At 42.8% G+C, this 17,917-nt stretch overlaps 1 protein-coding gene across 1 annotated transcript in view; it reads right to left on the bottom strand.

Annotated features, from left to right (window-relative positions):
- Positions 1 to 13,014: 13,014 nt before the first annotated feature.
- BNC1 (basonuclin zinc finger protein 1) overlaps positions 13,015 to 17,917 on the bottom strand; it is a 33,501-nt gene continuing 28,598 nt past the window's right edge. Inside the window, exon 5 of the mRNA XM_057543645.1 lies at positions 13,015 to 15,272. Coding sequence (XP_057399628.1) covers positions 14,588 to 15,272 — 685 coding nt within the window. The 3' untranslated portion in view covers positions 13,015 to 14,587. The remainder of the gene's footprint in view (positions 15,273 to 17,917) is intronic.

Raw genomic sequence — 17,917 nt, 5'->3', positions numbered from 1 at the left:
GACAGATCATCCAAAATGAAAATAAATAAGGAAACAGAAGCTTTAAATGACATAATAGACCAGATAGATTTAATTGATATTTATAGGACATTCCATCCAAAAACAGCAGATTACACTTTCTTCTCAAGTGCGCACGGAACATTCTCCAGGATAGATCACATCTTGGGTCACAAATCAAGCCTCAGTAAATTTAAGAAGATTGAAATCATATCAAGCATCTTTTCTGATCACAACGCTATGAGATTAGAAATGAATTACAGGGAAAAAAACGTAAAAAACACAAACACACGGAGGCTAAACAATATGTTACTAAACAACCAAGAGATCACTGAAGAAATCAAAGAGGAAATCAAAAAATACCTTGAGACAAATGACAATGAAAACATGATGATCCAAAACCTATAGGATGCAGCAAAAGCAGTTCTAAGAGGGAAGTTTATAGCTATACAAGCTTATCTCAAGTAAACAATCTAACCTTACACCTAAAGGAACTAGAGAAAGAAGAAGAAACAAAACTCAGTTAGCAGAAGGAAAGAAATCATAAAGATCAGAGCAGAAATAAATGAAATAGTAACTAAGAAAACAATAGCAAAGATCAATAAAACTAAAAGCTGGTTCTTTGAGAAGGTAAACAAAATTGATAAACCATTAGCCAGACTCATCAAGAAAAAGAGGGAGAGGACTCAAATCAATAAAATCAGAAATGAAAAAGGAGAAGTTACAACAGATACCGTAGAAATACAAAGCATCCTAAGAGACTACTACAAGCAACTCTATGCCAATAAAATGGACAACCTGGAAGAAATGGACAAATTCTTAGAAAGGTATAACCTTCCAAGACTGAACCAGGAAGAAACAGAAAATATGAACAGACCAATCACAAGTAATGAAATTGAAACTGTGATTAAAAATCTTCCAACAAACAAAAGTCCAGGACCAGATGGCTTCACAGGTGAATTCTATCAAACATTTAGAGAAGAGCTAACACCCATCCTTCTCAAACTCTTCCAAAAAATTGCAGAGGAAGGAACACTCCCAAGCTCATTCTATGAGGCCACCAGACAAAGATATTACAAAAAAAGAAAATTACAGACCAATATCACTGATGAATATAGATGCAAAAATCCTCAACAAAATACTAGCAAACAGAATGCAACAACACATTAAAAGGAGCATACACCATGATCAAGTGGGATTTATCCCTGGGATGCAAGGATTCTTCAATATACCCAAATCAATCAATGTGATACACCATATTAACAAATTGAAGAAGAAAAACCATATGATCATCTCAATAGATGCAGAAAAAGCTTCTGACAAAATTCAACACCGATTTATCATAAAAAGTCTCCAGAAAGTGGGCATAGAGGGAACCTACCTCAACATAATAAAGGCCATATACGACCCACAGCAAACATCATTCTCAATGGTGAAAAACTGAAAGCATTTCCTCTAAGATCAGGAACGAGACAAGGATGTCCACTCTCGCCACTATTATTCAACCTAGTTTTGGAAGTCCTAGCCATGGCAATCAGAGAAGAAAAAGAAATAAAAGGAATACAAATTGGAAAAGAAGAAGTAAAACTGTCACTGTTTGCAGATGACATGATACTATACATAGAGAGTCCTAAAGATGCCACCAGAATACTACTAGAGCTAATCAATGAATTGGGTAAAGTTGCAGGATAAAAAATTAATGCACAGAAATCTCTTGCATTCCTATATACTAATGATGAAAAATCTGAAAGAAAAATTATGGAAACACTCCCATTTACCATTGCAACAAAAAGAATAAAATACCTAGGAATAAACCTACCTAGGGAGACAAAAGACCTGTATGCAGAGAACTGTAAGACACTGATGAAAGAAATTAAAGATGATACCTACAGATGGAGAGATATACCATGTTCTTGGACTGGGAGAATCAACATTGTGAAAATGACTATACTACCCAAAGCAATCTACAGATTCAATGCAACCCCTATCAAGTTACCAATGGCATTTTTTATGGAACTAGAACAAATCATCTTAAAATTTGTATGGAGACACAAAAGACCCCGAATAGCCAAAGCAGTCCTGAGGGAAAAAAACTGAGCTGGAGGAATAAGACTCCCTGACTTCAGACTATACTACAAAGCTACAGTAATCAAGGCAATATGGTACTGGCACAAAAACAGAAACATAGATCAATGGAACAAGATAGAAAGCCCAGAGATAAACCCACGCACCTACGGTCAACTGATCTATGACAAAGGAGGCAAGGATATACAATGGAGAAAAGACAGTCTCTTCAATAAGTGGTGCTGGGAAAACTGGACAGCTACATGTAAAAGAATGAAATTAGAACACTCCCTAACACCATACACAAAAATACACTCAAAATGGATTCGAGACCTAAATGTAAGACCGGACACTATAAAACTCTTAGAGGAAAACATAGGAAGAACACTCTTTGACATGAACCACAGCAATATCTTTTTTGATCCACCTCCTAGAGTAATGGAAATAAAAACAAAAATATACAAATGGGACCTAATGAAACTTCAAAGCTTTTGCACAGCAAAGGAAACCATAAACAAGATGAAAAGACAACCCTCAGAATGGGAGAAAATATTTGCAAACGAATCAACAGACAAAGGATTAATCTCCAAAATATATAAACAGCTCATGCAGCTCAATATTAAAGAAACAAACAACCCAATCCAAAAATGGGCAGAAGACCTAAATAGACATTTCTCCAAAGAAGACATACAGATGGCCAAGAAGCACATGAAAAGCTGCTCAACATCACTAATTATTAGAGAAATGCAAATCAAAACTGCAGTGAGGTATCACCTCACACCAGTTAGAATGGGCATCATCGGAAAGTCTACAGACAACAAATGCTGGAGAGGGTGTGGAGAAAAGGGAACCCTCTTGCACTGTTGGTGGGAATGTAAATTGATACAGCCACTATGGAGAACAGTATGGAGGTTCCTTAAAAAACTAAAAATAGAATTACCTTATGATCCAGCAATCCCACTACTGGGCATATACCCAGAGAAAATTCAAAAAGACACATGCACCCCAATGTTCATTGCAGCACTATTTACAATAGCCAGGTCATGGAAGCAACCTAAATGCCCATCGACAGACGAATGGATAAAGAAGTTGTGGTACATATACACAATGGAATATTACTCAGCCATAAAAAGGAACGAAATTGAGTCATTTGTTGAGATGTGGATGGACCTAGAGACTGTCATACAGAGTGAAGTAAGTCAGAAAGAGAAAAACAAATATCGTATATTAACACATGTATGTGGAACCTAGAAAAATGGTACAGATGAACCGGTTTGCAGGGCAGAAGTTGAGACACAGATGTAGAGAACAAACATATAGACACCAAGGGGGGAAAACCGCAGTGGGTGGGGATGGTGGTGTGCTGAATTGGGCCATTGGGATTGACATGTATACACTGATGTTTATAAAATTGATGAATAATAAGAACCTGCAGTATAAAAAAACAAAAACAGAAAAAAACAACTAATACTAAACTTTCTTTGGGTTATTTGTATGGAAATATGTTAATATAAATGTTTCAGACATTACATGAAATTTCTAAAAATCTTATATGTTCTGGTATAATAAGTCATAATTCTAGTTATTACTTTAAAATGTATATCTCAGAAATAACTAAATTTCCTTGTCAATTGCATTATTATGAACTTTCATCAAATCTTTAACCATGGTCATTTTTAAGTCTTTTGTCATTTACAGACAGCTCTGGGTGTACTCTGATGCTTTTGCCAAAATGTTCCTATAAAAGGGTTTCATCTTCAAGGAATTCATGGAAAAGACTCTGACAAGTACAGGTTTCTGGTAACTGACTATACTGCTGAACTGAATGAATAAGCATTTTCAGAACTCTAATGGAAAACTGATGAATTCATAAAAGTGCTAACAAAAGATCAAGATGAAAAAAAATTAATTACATGGGACTGAGTGAACTGATGAGGATGATTATAATTTTTGTGACTTTCTGTTTGAATAAAAAATAAAATAAAATAAAATAAGTCCCTCAAGGACTCAGAGGCAAAAAATATACAAATCAATTTTCACTGCAAAGTAAGGGACCTGTTACAGTGGAGGATTACTGGACTGAATGTCAGTATTATGACATAGTATGAGTGTGTTTCGTGTTTGGTAATTGCAATCATTGTTGCTTTTGTTGTGGTCATCCATTTACAATGCTTGGTGTCAGTTTATTTATCTCTTGTAAAAATAAAATACAGTGTGTGTGAAAAAAAAAAGTTAAAAAAAAAAAAAAGCCAAAAGATAACATCTTGGTGAGGATGTGGAGAAAGGGGAACCCTTGTGCACTGGTGGTGCAAATGTAACTTAGTACAGCCACTATGGAAAACAGTATGAAGGTTTTTCAAAAAATAAAAAATAGAACTACCATATGATCTAGTAATCCCTGTTCTGGGTGTATGTCCAAAAGAAATGAAGTCACTATCTCGAAGAGATATCTGCACTCCCATGTTTGTTGTTGAATTATTCACAGTAGCCAAGACATGGAAACAACTTAAGTGTCTGTTGACAGATGAATGGATAAAGAAGATGTGGCATATTGGGACTTCCTTGGTGGTCCAGTGGCTAAGACTTCATGCTCTCAAAGGTTCAATCGCTGGTCAGGGAACTAGGTCCCACATGCACAACTGAAGATCCCGCATGCCACAACTAAGACCCGGCGCAGCCAAATAAATAAATAAATATTAAAAAAAGAAGATGTGGCATATATATATATATATATATATATATATATATAATATACATATATTATATTTTATATATGTTCTTTTTTTTTTTTTTTTTTAGCAGAACACAAAATATTAAAACCTAACATATGAGACCAGATAGAAGGGGAATGAACTCCTCTGGTGCTGGTCATTGCCCTCCTGGCTACTCCTCATACCCCCTTTGGCCTGTGAGGTCCCTGTGAGGTTCCTAGAACACTTTGAAATAAAATCTGAAACCACCATTTGGTAGATGGAGAAATGAGGTCTCCAAGCATTAGAGATGTTTAAGGCCCCACAACTAGGGGTGTGCAGAGGTGGAAGGTGAAGCCAGGAGCCTGGGGGCCCTAAACGTGTCCTTCCCACCACATCACTCCTCCACATGCAGGCAGGTTGGAGAGCTGGAAGGGCTCTGGTTTCACCTTCTGTTCTAGGAAGGCAAGTGCCAAACTGGGGAGTGACAGATGGAGCCTGTGTGAACTTACCCTGAACCACTGCCCTAGGTGGAGACACTCAACTCCACGAAGCAGGCTTAAGAACATTCAGGAAACATGTCTTCTTTTCACCTGGCCTTGGCATTGGAGGACATGAGGGGAATTTCCAAACACATTATTTCTGGACAGGCAGGATTCCAGCAGCACACAATGCCAGTTGCAATAACCAAGACATTCCAGCAGAGGGCACTATTCACCAACAATCTGAAAGGTGGCCAAGCATCAAAGAAGATTGGAAAGCCTAGCAGCTCCTTTAAAAAATCATTTGTTTTTTCTTAGTATTCCCAGCCCTCTGCAAAGAACATAAAGAAAATATAGCAATACAGATGAATTAAGAATCAATCACAGATTTCTAGGCTGTAGCTTTAAAAGCATCAGGTGACCAATTGGCATTCAGTTCTTTATACAATTTGTCTGAAGTCACTTCTAATGTTTCTTGGGGGACTTCCCTGGTGGTCCAGTGGTTAAGACTCTGCGCTTCCAATGCAGGGGGCACGGGTTCGATCCCAGGTCGGGGAACTGAGATCCAGCGTGCTGCAAGGCATGGCCAAAAAATGAAAAAAAAAAGTTTATTGGAAAATATGGTTTTAATGAGTAGCCAAAAGTAGACCTTGCACAGAAGGAGTTATTATGGGTGAGGAGGGAGGGTGACAGGGGCTGGGCTACCTGTCAGAACTATAAAGCTGGTGTTCAGAGATTCAGATGTTTTTCTTGTACCCCACAATTGCCAGGGAGCTGGGACCAAGGTCTCATTTCCCCGTGAGTAAATCCTGGGTGAAAGATGTTGCCCCAGGGCGTCTCAGCCTCCTTTGTAGATGCCCCCCAGGATCTGAGGGGGTGGGAGAAGAGGCTGAGAGAGGTTGCCTGAGCCAGGGGCCAACTCTCCTCTTCCAGGAATGGGATGAGTGACAGACCCTCCCTTTTAGGAATGGTCTTGACCAGTGGTTCTCAACTGGGGGCTATTTTGTTACCCACCCCCACTAGGGGATATTTGGCAATGCTTGGAGGTATTTTTAGCTGTCACAATTTTGGGGGTGCTACTGGCATCTCGTGGGTAGAAGCCAGAGAAGCAGCTGAACATCCTACAATGCGCAGGGCAGCCCCCTACAGATAATAAAGAATTATCTGGCCCCAAATGTCAACAGTGCCGAGACTGAGAAACCCTGGTCTGGACTTTAGACCAGGGATTCTCAAAGTGTGGTCCCCAGTCCAGGTGCATCAGCATCACCTGTTACAAGTGTAGATTCTCCGGCCATGCCTCGACCTGCTAAATGAGAAGCTCCGAGAGCCACCTGTGCTTCAATGAGCCTTTAAGATGATGTAATGCATGTCCACTTTGAGAACCACTTGCCCAGGGACGATACAGCTTGAGATTTAGGAGTCTAAGGGTGCTTTTAAGATACGAATGTGTTTGGGACTTCCCTGGCGGTCCAGTGGTTGAGACTTCACCTTCTAATGCTAGGGGGTGAGGGTTCGATCCTTGGTCAGGGAGCTAAGATCCCACATGCCTCGTGGCCAAAAAAACCAAAGCATAAAACAGAAGCAATATTGTAACAAATTCAATAAAGACTTTAAAAATGGTCCACATCAAAAAATCTTTAAAAAAAAGAGGGCTTCCCTGGTGGCGCAGTGGTTGAGAATCTGCCTGCTAATGCAGGGGACACGGGTTCGAGCCCTGGTCTGGGAGGATCCCACATGCCGCGGAGCGGCTGGGCCCGTGAGCCACGGCTGCTGAGCCTGCGCGTCTGGAGCCTGTGCCCCGCAGCGGGAGGGGCCGCGATAGTGAGAGGCCCGCGCACCGCGATGAAGAGCGGTCCCCGCACCGCAATGAAGAGTGGCCCCCGCTTGCCGCAACTGGAGAAAGCCCTCGCACGAACCGAAGACCCAACACAGCCAAAAATAAATAAATAAATAAATAAAGTAGGGGAAAAAAAAAAAAAATTATTATAAAAAAAAAGAAAGATACGAATGTGCTTATAATCACCGTGGAATTGCTAAAATACAGATTTTGATTTAGTTGTATGATAATTTGCATTTCTTACAAGCTCCAGGTGATGCTGATGTGGCTGGCTGAGGCCTACACTTTGAGAAGCAAGGATCTAGGATATTGCTTCCAAAACCTGCCAGATCATAAGGTAGACCTGAAATGTGCGTTGAAACTTCAGATTCCCCGGATCCCCCTGAGGCCCACTCTCTAAGCCATCTCCAGAGAAGGGGCCTATGAATCTGTATTTTTAGGAAGCGCCTCAGAAAATTCTCACGATCAAGCAGGGGAAAACACTGACTTCTGACGGCAGATTCAGGAGTTATCGATTAATGACATCATCTCTGAGTCCTCTTTGTCTGTGTACTGGAAGTTCTCAACCAGGGCTGAGGAGAAGCATCTGGGGAGCTTTGAAACTCTCCCTGCAAAGGCCACAAAGCAGGTTGATTACATCAGAACCTCGGAGGATGGGACCTAGGAAGTGGTAATTTTAAAAGATGCCCAGGTGACTCCAACGTGCAACTACATTTAAGAATCAGTGACCTTAGAAAACAGTCCCGCAGTTCCTCAGAAAGTTAAACATATAGTTACCATATGACCCAACAATTCCACTCCTAGGTACATACCCAAGTGAATTGAAAACGTATGTCTACACAAAAATTTGTATATGAATGTTCAGAGCAGCATTATTCAAAATAGCCAAAAAGTGGAAACAATCCAAATGTCCACTAAGTGGAAAAACAAATTAAAATAGTTGTGGTATAGCCATACAATGGAATATTATTTAGCCATAGGAAGGAACGATATGTTACAACATGGATGAACTTTGAAAACATTACATTAAGTGAAAGAAGCCAGATACAAAAGACTATATATTTTATGATTCCATTTATATGATATACCCAGAATAAGCAAATCCATAGAGGTAGAAAGTAGATCAGTGGCTTCCAGGGGCCGGTGTGAAGGGGGCATGGAGAGTGATTGTTAATGGGTACAGGGTTGTATTTTGGGGTTATGAAAATGTTTTGGAACTAGATAGAGGTCATGGTTGCACAACACTGTAAATGTACTAAATGCTGCTGAATTGTATACTTTAAAATAGCTAAAATGGTAAATTTTATGTTATGTGAATTTTATCTCAATTAAAAAAAGAAAAAAAAAAAGAAACAGTGACCTATACAATTTCCTAATAGAGTCTAAGAAATCAGGGAAAATCTGGATGTGAGTGGATTAGCTCATTCAGAATAAACCTTAAGATCGGCCATATTTATGCCCCCATGGTCTTTGACCCTCTGCTAGAGGAGGGAGAAAAGGGTTTTTGAAAGCTTGATTGGAGGAGTGAACATTATCAGATCCCTAGGATAAAGGGCAAAGAAGCTAGTTTTCATCTGTCAGTTGAAGTCGTATTGACTTGAAAGTTTGCTCTCAGCATCTGGGAGGCTCGTGTTCTTTTAGTGTTCAAAGGCTGATGGAGAAAGTGATTGCTGAGATGAATTTTCTTAAAGTGTGGGCGTTATTTAATGTGAATATAAACAGAAGGATGACCCACAAGGCTGAAGGTTTAGGGACGTGCAGGCAGTTGACGGTTAAGTTACATTTATGCAGCCACACGCCTGGGCGTGGAGACAGAGTGCCCAACCTTGAGGAGGGGAGGTCACGGGGAAGTCATGACCCCATTCCCTCAGTTAGGTGGGCCTCGCAGGAAGGGATGCTAGTGAGAGAAGTTGAAGATAGAGAGACCTCTCTTCTGGAAATTCAGCTTGTATCATTTTTAAATTTTTTGGTTTATTATCAGTCTTCCTTGCTGGGCTTTAAATTCCCCAAAAGCAGGGACCACGTCTATTACATTTACCACTGTGCGCTCAGCATGCTTGGCACACGGTAGAGGGTTCTCTGTTGATTGACAGCCAGAGGTCACAAGTAAAGCCCCTTGGTGAGGGGTGAATGCTGACAGTAGACCTGCCAAAGGAGGGGCTGGGGTGGGGGAGGGCAAGTCTGTGGGTAAACCTGACAGCACATGGGTGCCAAGAACTGGCTCGCTTCACTCAACACTGAGAGGGAGAGACAGCGAGGTCACCAGGGGCTTTCACGAAGTGATGACACCCGAGCTGAGTCTCAAAGGAGGACCAAGGGTTAGTGGGTCAGAGACTGGAAAGGCGATTCCTGCAGAGCAAGCAGCATATGCAGGGCCTTTGGGGCCTGACTAGCCCCAGGATTGTGGGCCCACTGCAGGGGGTCAGCCTGGCTAAGGCCTGGCTGGACCGGAAGTCCCTGGAGGGGGTGACACCATCAGACCTTGGGCTGCTGACTGGAGGTTGGATTTGAGAGAGAAATAAAAATAGGAGGCTGCTGAAATACTCTCAGAGAACGGAGTGGAGGGTTGCCTTGATGAACTGACTTCGATGATGAGCAGGAAAGAGGGGAAGGATGTGAGAGCGTTTTCGTAGGTAGAGTTGTTTGGATTTGGTGACTGAGTGCTGTTGTTGGGAGTGAGATGAAAGGAGAAGTCTAGGATAGGGATGATGATGGTGACGAAGACGATGCTTACGGCTAATGTTTGTTGAGGGTGTACGTGCCAGGCACTGTGCTGTGTTTCATATACACCATGTCATTGGGGTCTCATAATGAGCTATTGAAGCTCATGAGTATATTTTTATACTCATTATACAGATGAGGAAACTGAGACCCAGGGAAGCTGTTACTTGGCCAAGGTCACCAGGTTAGTATGTGGAACAGCCAAGGACAGTCAGACCTAAAGAGCTATGCTCTTAACCATATTCAGTACCGCCCCAGGGTTTTAGTTTGGGTTGGCCAGGTGATGGCGGCACTCCCTCAATCCGAGGAAACGGAAGGAGAAAAATGTTTGATTGGTGGGGAAACGACAAACTGAGTTGAGGACAAGTTGACCTGGAGATGCTGTGGGTTATTCCATGATAACCAACAGTGAAGAGGGCAGCTCTGGAGGGATCCTGCTGGGGATGCAAGTCACAGGGATGAATAAGACAACCAAAAGCATGAGCATGAGGAGAGAAAAAGGCCAGGGAGGAACCAGGGTGCACCAAAGAACCAAATGTGTCCTTTGGATATGGCCATCCAGGAGCAAGAAGAGTGCAGCCATAGGACAGAGGCAAAATCTACTATTCTAAGGAAACTGGATGCACAAGGAGGAGGAAAGAAGAGTCACCAGAAGGGATCGGGGGAGGGGGGGACAGAGAGCTATTTTTTCTTTCTTTTAATCGTTAAGATGAGAGAGATTTGCAAATGTTACAGGCTAGAGAGACGGAACCATTAGAAAGACGAATTTGATAATGAATGGGAGAGGAGAGAAGTGATGGAACGACAACCTTGAGGCACCTGGAGGGATGAGGTGAGAGCATCAGTCTTCAAAAAGAAAATGAACACTTCTTCTGAGTCTAGAGAAAAACATAGGTTTGAATGTACCTTGAACAGGACCCAGGGGCTTTAGAAAGGTAAGATTTGGCCAACTGCTCCAGCTATCTTGCTCTACATCCGCTGCCACGTTTGCACAGAGGCCACACTTCCCATGGGTTGCTCGCAGTCAAGACGGAGCATGGCAGGGAAACGATTCCCAGGGAACCCATTCCCGGGAGATGGGGGACTGCTCGGATGGTTCATCTGGACACAGGGACTCCCCAAAGGCCGTGCTGAGCCTTCCTCAGGTACATGGCAGTCTCAAGATACTTTCACCCAATCTTCCCTCCTTCCTTTCTTCACTTGGGGTCGGCCCTGCATTGCATCTGCCGGCTCCTCCAGCTTTCCCCAGCTCCCTACTTTCTCTCGAGTGTCTCTTAATACCATCCTTGTACATTTAGTACTACTGGCATCTGCTTCTTAGAGGACCCAGACTAACATAGCCACCCAGGCACAAATGGATAAAATCAGAAAGGTTGAGTTAGGGAGACTCGGATCCCTCAGTGGGAGGTGATGAGCCCAAGGAGGCTGTGACGGGTCTGCGTGTGATGGCAAAATGGGTGGTGGGAGTGCAGGGGGTATCCTGGTCCCCTTCTCACAGAGGCCTGCAGCTCACTGCTGTCTGCCAGGCACAAGACAGATTCTCAGGAGGTCCAGGCAGATGTGACCACATGAGGACGGGTATGAATACAGACAAATGGATGGGGGCTGTTGGGCACCGGGGGAGAAGCTGAAGGGGTTCCCACCTAATTCGCGGAGAGCAGGAAGTGAGGTCAGCTCTGTGAATATGACCGGTCCATGGGGTGGGACCTTGCAAACTGGAGGTTTGGAACAGCTGCTATGGTGAGAGGGAGGGAGAGACGGCTGACACTGTAATGAAAAGAGAACGGAGAAGCGGCAGGGGCAGGAAAATGTTTTAGGGCCTTGTAGGCCTTGGGAGGGTCTCTGGATTTTACACCAACTGCTAAAGGGAAACCTTGGATGGTTTCGAGCTGGGGCACTACAGGACCGGAGCTATAACTTAGAAGGACATTCTGGCTACTGTAGGAGATGAGAATGGATGCAGCAGACCAGTGAGGAGGTTACAGCAGTCATCCAGGCAAGAGATGACACAGCCCGGAGCAGGGCGGGAGCAGTGCAGATGCTGGTAGCTAAGAAAGTTCCCCTCTGGTGACTCCTATTCTCCCACTGAAATAAGAAGCAGGGACACTGACATCACCTGAGAGGGGGGCTGGATGGGTAGGTGGGATCGTGCTTTTATCTATATGTTGGAAGAGTAGAAGAAAGAGGCAAAGTTGTTAAAAGATAAGTAATAAAAACTTACTTTCATGTATAAAATAGATAACTAATGAGTACCTACTGTCTAGCACAAGCAACTCTACTCAATGCTCTGTGGTGACCTAGATGGGAAGGAAATCCAAAAAAGAGGGGATATATGTATACGTATAGCTGACTCACTTTGCTGTACAGCAGAAACTAATACAGCATTGTAGACCAAATATACTCCAATAAAAATTTTAAAAAATAAATTAAGGGGCTTCCCTGGTGGCGCAGTGGTTGAGAATCTGCCTGCCAATGCAGGGGACATGGGTTCGAGCCCTGGTCTGGGAAGATCCCACATGCCGCGGAGCAACTAGGCCCGTGAGCCACAATTACTGAGCCTGCGCATCTGGAGCCTGTGCTCCGCAACAAGAGAGGCCGCGATAGTGACAGGCCCTCGCACCGCGATGAAGAGTGGCCCCCACTTGCCGCAACTAGAGGAAGCCCTCGCACAGAAACGAAGACCCAACACAGCCATAAATAAATACACAAATAAATAAAAATTAAAAAAAACAAAAAAAACCCCAAAACCCCACAAAACTATAAAAAAAATAAATAAATAAAATAAATTTTTAAAACCCTGTGTATTTAAGAAAGAAAGAAGAGGCTTAAATCTTTCATTGCATTCTATTTTGAGCATTGGCCATAAGACTTATCTTTGATAGCATAGATTTTTTTAAAATCCCTGTATTTTCCTTGATAAGTGATACCTAGCCCCTCCTCCCAGTGAAGTAACCACTTAATTTCTTTGCAACTCATGAACCGCTGCAGTTCCTGTTAGGATGGGGCAGTAGTTACTGATTCCTGTCCACCAGACCAGACCTTCCCTGGGTGGTTAGAGCTGTAAAATTCATAAGTGTGTGTGTGTGTGTGTGTGTGTGTGTGTGTGTGTGTGTGTGTGTGTGTGTATGATGATCACATGCACTCACACAACACACAGTATGTATGACAAAACTGCTTTGACAAATGTTTGCCTTTTTAAACAAAAAGTGTGTCATATATTTTTATTAAATCATAGAAAACTCATTTGTATACAAATTTTTCCACTTTGGGGACAATGGAATATTAAACAGCTGGGTAACAAAACAGTTGAAACATACATCTCATTTTAAGCAGAGACAAATTTTAAGTTGTCACATTTATTTTTTAAAAAAATGTTGAAATAATCAGTAACACGTTATTGGCTTTTTTCACCTTTGGGTCAGAGGAATAGTATCTCTTATAAAGCCCCAATTCTCCTTAAGGATGCTTTTCATTACTCAAACCAACCATGAGTTTAAAAAGGTGATTAACTTGAAGTTTTAATACAAAATCAATTTCTTTTTCCCAACCATGGACTTTTTGGGTATTGTAAATGCCAAATTTCAGGAGAGGGTCTCCTTTCACAGGACCTATTATGCTTCTTTTCTACAACAGCAAATGTGTATAATGGTACAGAATATATTTCAGAATAAGTTAAATATTAAGACATACAGTATGGCAATAATGTCCTACTTTTCTTTCTACCATGTAAATTCAAATGTTCATCCTAACCTTACACATTTATAAAAGGGTGAAGACTGAGGGATCCAGTGATAATGAAAATGCACAACCATCAGGACCACATTCTCTAAACACTTCGGCTGAATATATACAAATGGTCCTGCCAGAGTCACGCCTGCATTTGTTCCACAGGGGATCTAAATGAACAGACGCCGAAGGTCACCAAACGAAAATGGGCAGTGGTTTTGCAGTTTAGGTTGTCACTCGTTCTGCTTTTGAGCAGAGACCCAGTGGTCACACTGTGACATGTCTGCACTCACCACAAACACTCACATAACATAAACACAAATTAAATATTAGCAAACTTATTTTAAATTAAATTGAAGACCGCTATTTTTAAGTGCATGAAGTATTTCCCCCTAGCTTCTTAACGCGTGTTACAGAGCGAGAACTAACATCTTGGGTAACATTCGTGTTCCTACGTATTAGAGGCCAACGTGCTTCCTTTGAGAACTCCCTGGAGTAACACATGAGATCTTCAGGGGGAAAAAAGGCAATTCTCCAATCTACATGGAGGGATAGTCTCAAATAGTCATTTTCCCAAACTCCAGTTTGGATTTCAGACTCATTAAAGCAGGAACTCAAAAATGTGATCTTTGGGAGTGGCTCCCAAAGATGGGAGTGTCACCTGTGGTGACAGTCTGTGTCCCAGGACACTCGACTGACTCTTAATACTACAAGCCTCACTTCAAGCTGCCCCCAGGTCCTGGGCCCCTGCTGTCAACCTGCAGACCTGGAGCTCTCCCAGGGAATGTGTAAACAAATCTGGGGAAAACCACATCTCTGCAAGTTTTTGTTATGTCAGTGGTAAACCTCCTGGGCTAAGAAAAATCATAGGAAACGCCACCCCAATGACAACTTCTCACAAGGCTTGTCTTCTGCTCATCCTGTTGTAGAAGACTATGAAGTCAACTCAAATATTCTTTGCCTTGCTTGCCCCACATGGTAACTAAACAGAGTTAGAAACTTTTCTTTGGACTATCTTATTCCTGAATTACGACAAATGCTTATCTGAGCAAACGTGGTCAACTACCTTGTTACTGGAGGTGACTTGGAGAGGAGGCTAGGCTTTTGTGCAGGTTGGGATTCTGGCTGTGTCTGTTTCGACTTCGAACAGACGAGAACATGGTGTTGCAGCCCGGGATTTTGCACTTGTGGAGCTGGCGGAGGTGCACAGTTTTGTAGTGAGCCCTGAAGGTCCCTTTATTACTGTACGTCTTTTGGCAGAGGTGACATGTTATGGGTAGCCCAGACGGCAGGCTGGCAAGGCTCTGGTCGGCCTTCTCCATCAGGACGCAGATGGGATAGTCATCCTCCCCGGGGACCAGGCTCGCCCCTTCACAGTTGCCATCGCTGTCCTCCATGAGCACGGTGCCTTCCTCACTTGCCCCGTCTGAGTCCCAGGAGGAATGGCTGCTGCTCTCCGATTTCATGCTCGAGGTAGTACTCAAATCCAGGATGGTGCCCTCGCTTGGCGGACCGGAGGTGTAGCTCTCCAGGCCGGCGCTGTGGACTTGGGCTACTGGGTAAACCAGGCTGCCCATCCGACTCGTTCCCTTGAAGATGACAGATGTCGGGGAGGCTTGCTGTGTGAAAGCCACATCCTGATAGGCCTCCTTAGCCATATCTTTCAACAAGTAAGCTGCACGGAAATGGTCTTCATTGCTCTCCAACACTTCTTGAGTCAACACTTTTTGGTGGAGGTTTAAGTTTGAACTGTGTCTACGAGAGTGAAAAGATGGTTAGCAATGGGTTGGGCTGTTGTTTCTGTTGTGTTAAAGACAGCCTTCATTCTGAGTAGAGACACTAGGCAGATACCAGGAAAGCTTGTGGCATGAGAGAAGTGATACAGTGCGTGTGTGGTGGACACTGCCCACTGCCGTTCACCACTTGTCACAAGTTAGCATTTGACTAGATAGGTCAACAGGATATGTAGTTCTCTTCAATTTCCACAATCTGATTGACACGTAAGTTCTTGTACCTCATCTTTAGAGAATGGCTAGACTACTTCAGTTAGGCCAGTTCAACTGGGACACTGGAACCAGGAGATCCCAGAAGAAAACTGGTCACAAACAATAAGGAACTAAGCAGAGGACTTTATTTCAATGAAACCAGGTAATATTATCTTCTAGAGCTGCACTGTCCAGTATGACAGCTACTCATAAGTGTATGAGCACCTGAAAGGTGGCTAGTGTCATATACTGAAATGATAATATTTTGGATGGGCTGAGTGAAATAAAATATGTTACTAACACTTACTTCACTTGTTTCTTTTTACTTTTTTAATGTGGCTACCAGAAAATTTAAAATTTCCTATGTGGCTTGCATGGTGGTCTAGAGCATTTGCATACACACCCCCACGCAAGTTCTACAGGTGTGAAAATCTGATTGGCTAGAAATTGTGTGTGCATGAGTGTGTGGGGGGTGTGTGCATATGTGCGTGTGCTAAATTTAGTTCGTATTTGCAACATTTCACTATATAGCAGACAGAAAACTTGCAAAGGCAGCACTGTGAGCACACTGCCAATCATCTACCCAATGATTACTCCTAAAGGACAGATAATGAGTATCCATTATGACACATGCCTTTTACTCATAAGGTATCATTTGATGTAACTTGTCAATCAATGTCGGCCTTGCTCGGAGATCCCCTAACTATCGATGAGCAAAAACACCCCTTACCAGAGGGTACAATCTTAGAGGTGATTGGAGAATTATTCCAAACAGGGAAAATACCTCCCCCAACACAGATCAGAATGCATGCCAGGGTCAAACTGGGAAAAACACCTTCACCTAAATAACAAGGAATCAAATTCTCTCTTCTAAATCTCCAAAGACATATGGGAGGGGTGTTACTCATAAAATGTATCAAATTTATTTCTGAACTTCTTTTTAATCCTCTTATACATTCTTTTCTTGGGACATAATCAGAATTATACTCCCAGATCACCCACTTTGCAAGCAGCTCTTCTCAACTGCAACTCTGCCCTGTGATTATGTCAGCACCCTGCGTTGAAGGGGCAGGTATGTCTCAGCAGAAAACCAGATATTAGATTGACATACAGGTTCCAGTATACACAAGTTGTCAAAAAAAAGTCTGACATACACATTTACTGGAACACCTTGCACAGAAAGGTCCCTGATGCAACAAAGCAAACCTCTGGGCCCTTTGCTCAACTCCTGAGGATCCCATGAACACCAAGAGCTAACATGTGGGCAGCCCTCTCTCCTCCTTAACCATCCTCAGAGGGTTAGATGCACTTCCCAAGGTGCCATGTACCCTGAGACCAGTGAGTACCACAGCTGCAAAAACCCTGTGGACCACGTGCCAGGCTTTCTGCTTCCAGGACTAATGCTGTGCCTACTGCCCAGGTCTGCATTTCTTCCCTCCAACCTCTACACCTCCCCCTCCAACTCTTCCCTCCCGTTTTTAACTATTTAGATTAGCTGAGACCAGTGGTTTTCAAATTGCGGCCTGGGTACCCCTAGTGGTCCCTGAGATCCTTTCAGGATGTCCCTCAAGTCAGACTCCTTTCATGATGATACTAAGACATTATTTTCCCTTTTCAGGCTCATTCTCTCACTAGTGTAGAGTGGAGTTTTCCAGAGGCTACGTGACATGTGATATTGCAACAGATTGAATGCAGAAGCTGGTATGAGAACCCAGTCGTCTTCTACTGGACCAGACATAAAAGATATTTGCAAAATGTACAACAAAGCCACTTCTCACTAAGTTTTTGATCCAGAAAATGTAGTTATTTTTCATAAAAATGTAATGGTAACATATAATAGGTTTATTAAGTGATGTGATACATATTTTTTCCATTTTAATTTCTAATACAGTAAATATTGATAGATAGAAACCCAAATAGACAAAAGTTCTTGAGGGTCTTGAGGTTTTAAGAATTTGTAAAGGGGCTGTGAGACCAAAACTTCTGCGAGCTGCTGGATTAGACAGAACTCCTCTAGGAAACCATCCCTAACTTCTCAGAGTTTGGTGAGGCGCCCTCCCACGTGCCCGTAACACAATACCCCCGCTTCTAGCAGCCACCACCTTCAGCTGTAATCACCTGCTTACTGCTCTGTATTCCCCACTGGCCTTCTTGGGCAGGGACTGTGTCTATAGCACCTAACACAGAAGGTTATTGACTGTTTGTTGGCTAAATAAGTATCCACAGTGCTGTCCTTGTCCCTTGGTGATGGGTCCTAGGAACTGCTGTTGGCAGTAGCAGTGGCTTGAAGGGAGGAAGTCAGTTATCCTTACAGCCATGCAATTCTCACCTCTGACTCAGAAAAATGGTGGTGGGCCCGGGACTGCTCACAAAGTCCTGTTTAAAATGGTATCATTTAAATCACAGATTCTAGGG

This window comes from Balaenoptera acutorostrata, chromosome 3, assembly GCF_949987535.1.
Source record: "Balaenoptera acutorostrata chromosome 3, mBalAcu1.1, whole genome shotgun sequence".
NCBI classification, from domain to species: domain Eukaryota; kingdom Metazoa; phylum Chordata; class Mammalia; order Artiodactyla; family Balaenopteridae; genus Balaenoptera; species Balaenoptera acutorostrata.
This window is presented reverse-complemented; position numbering and strand designations above follow the sequence as displayed.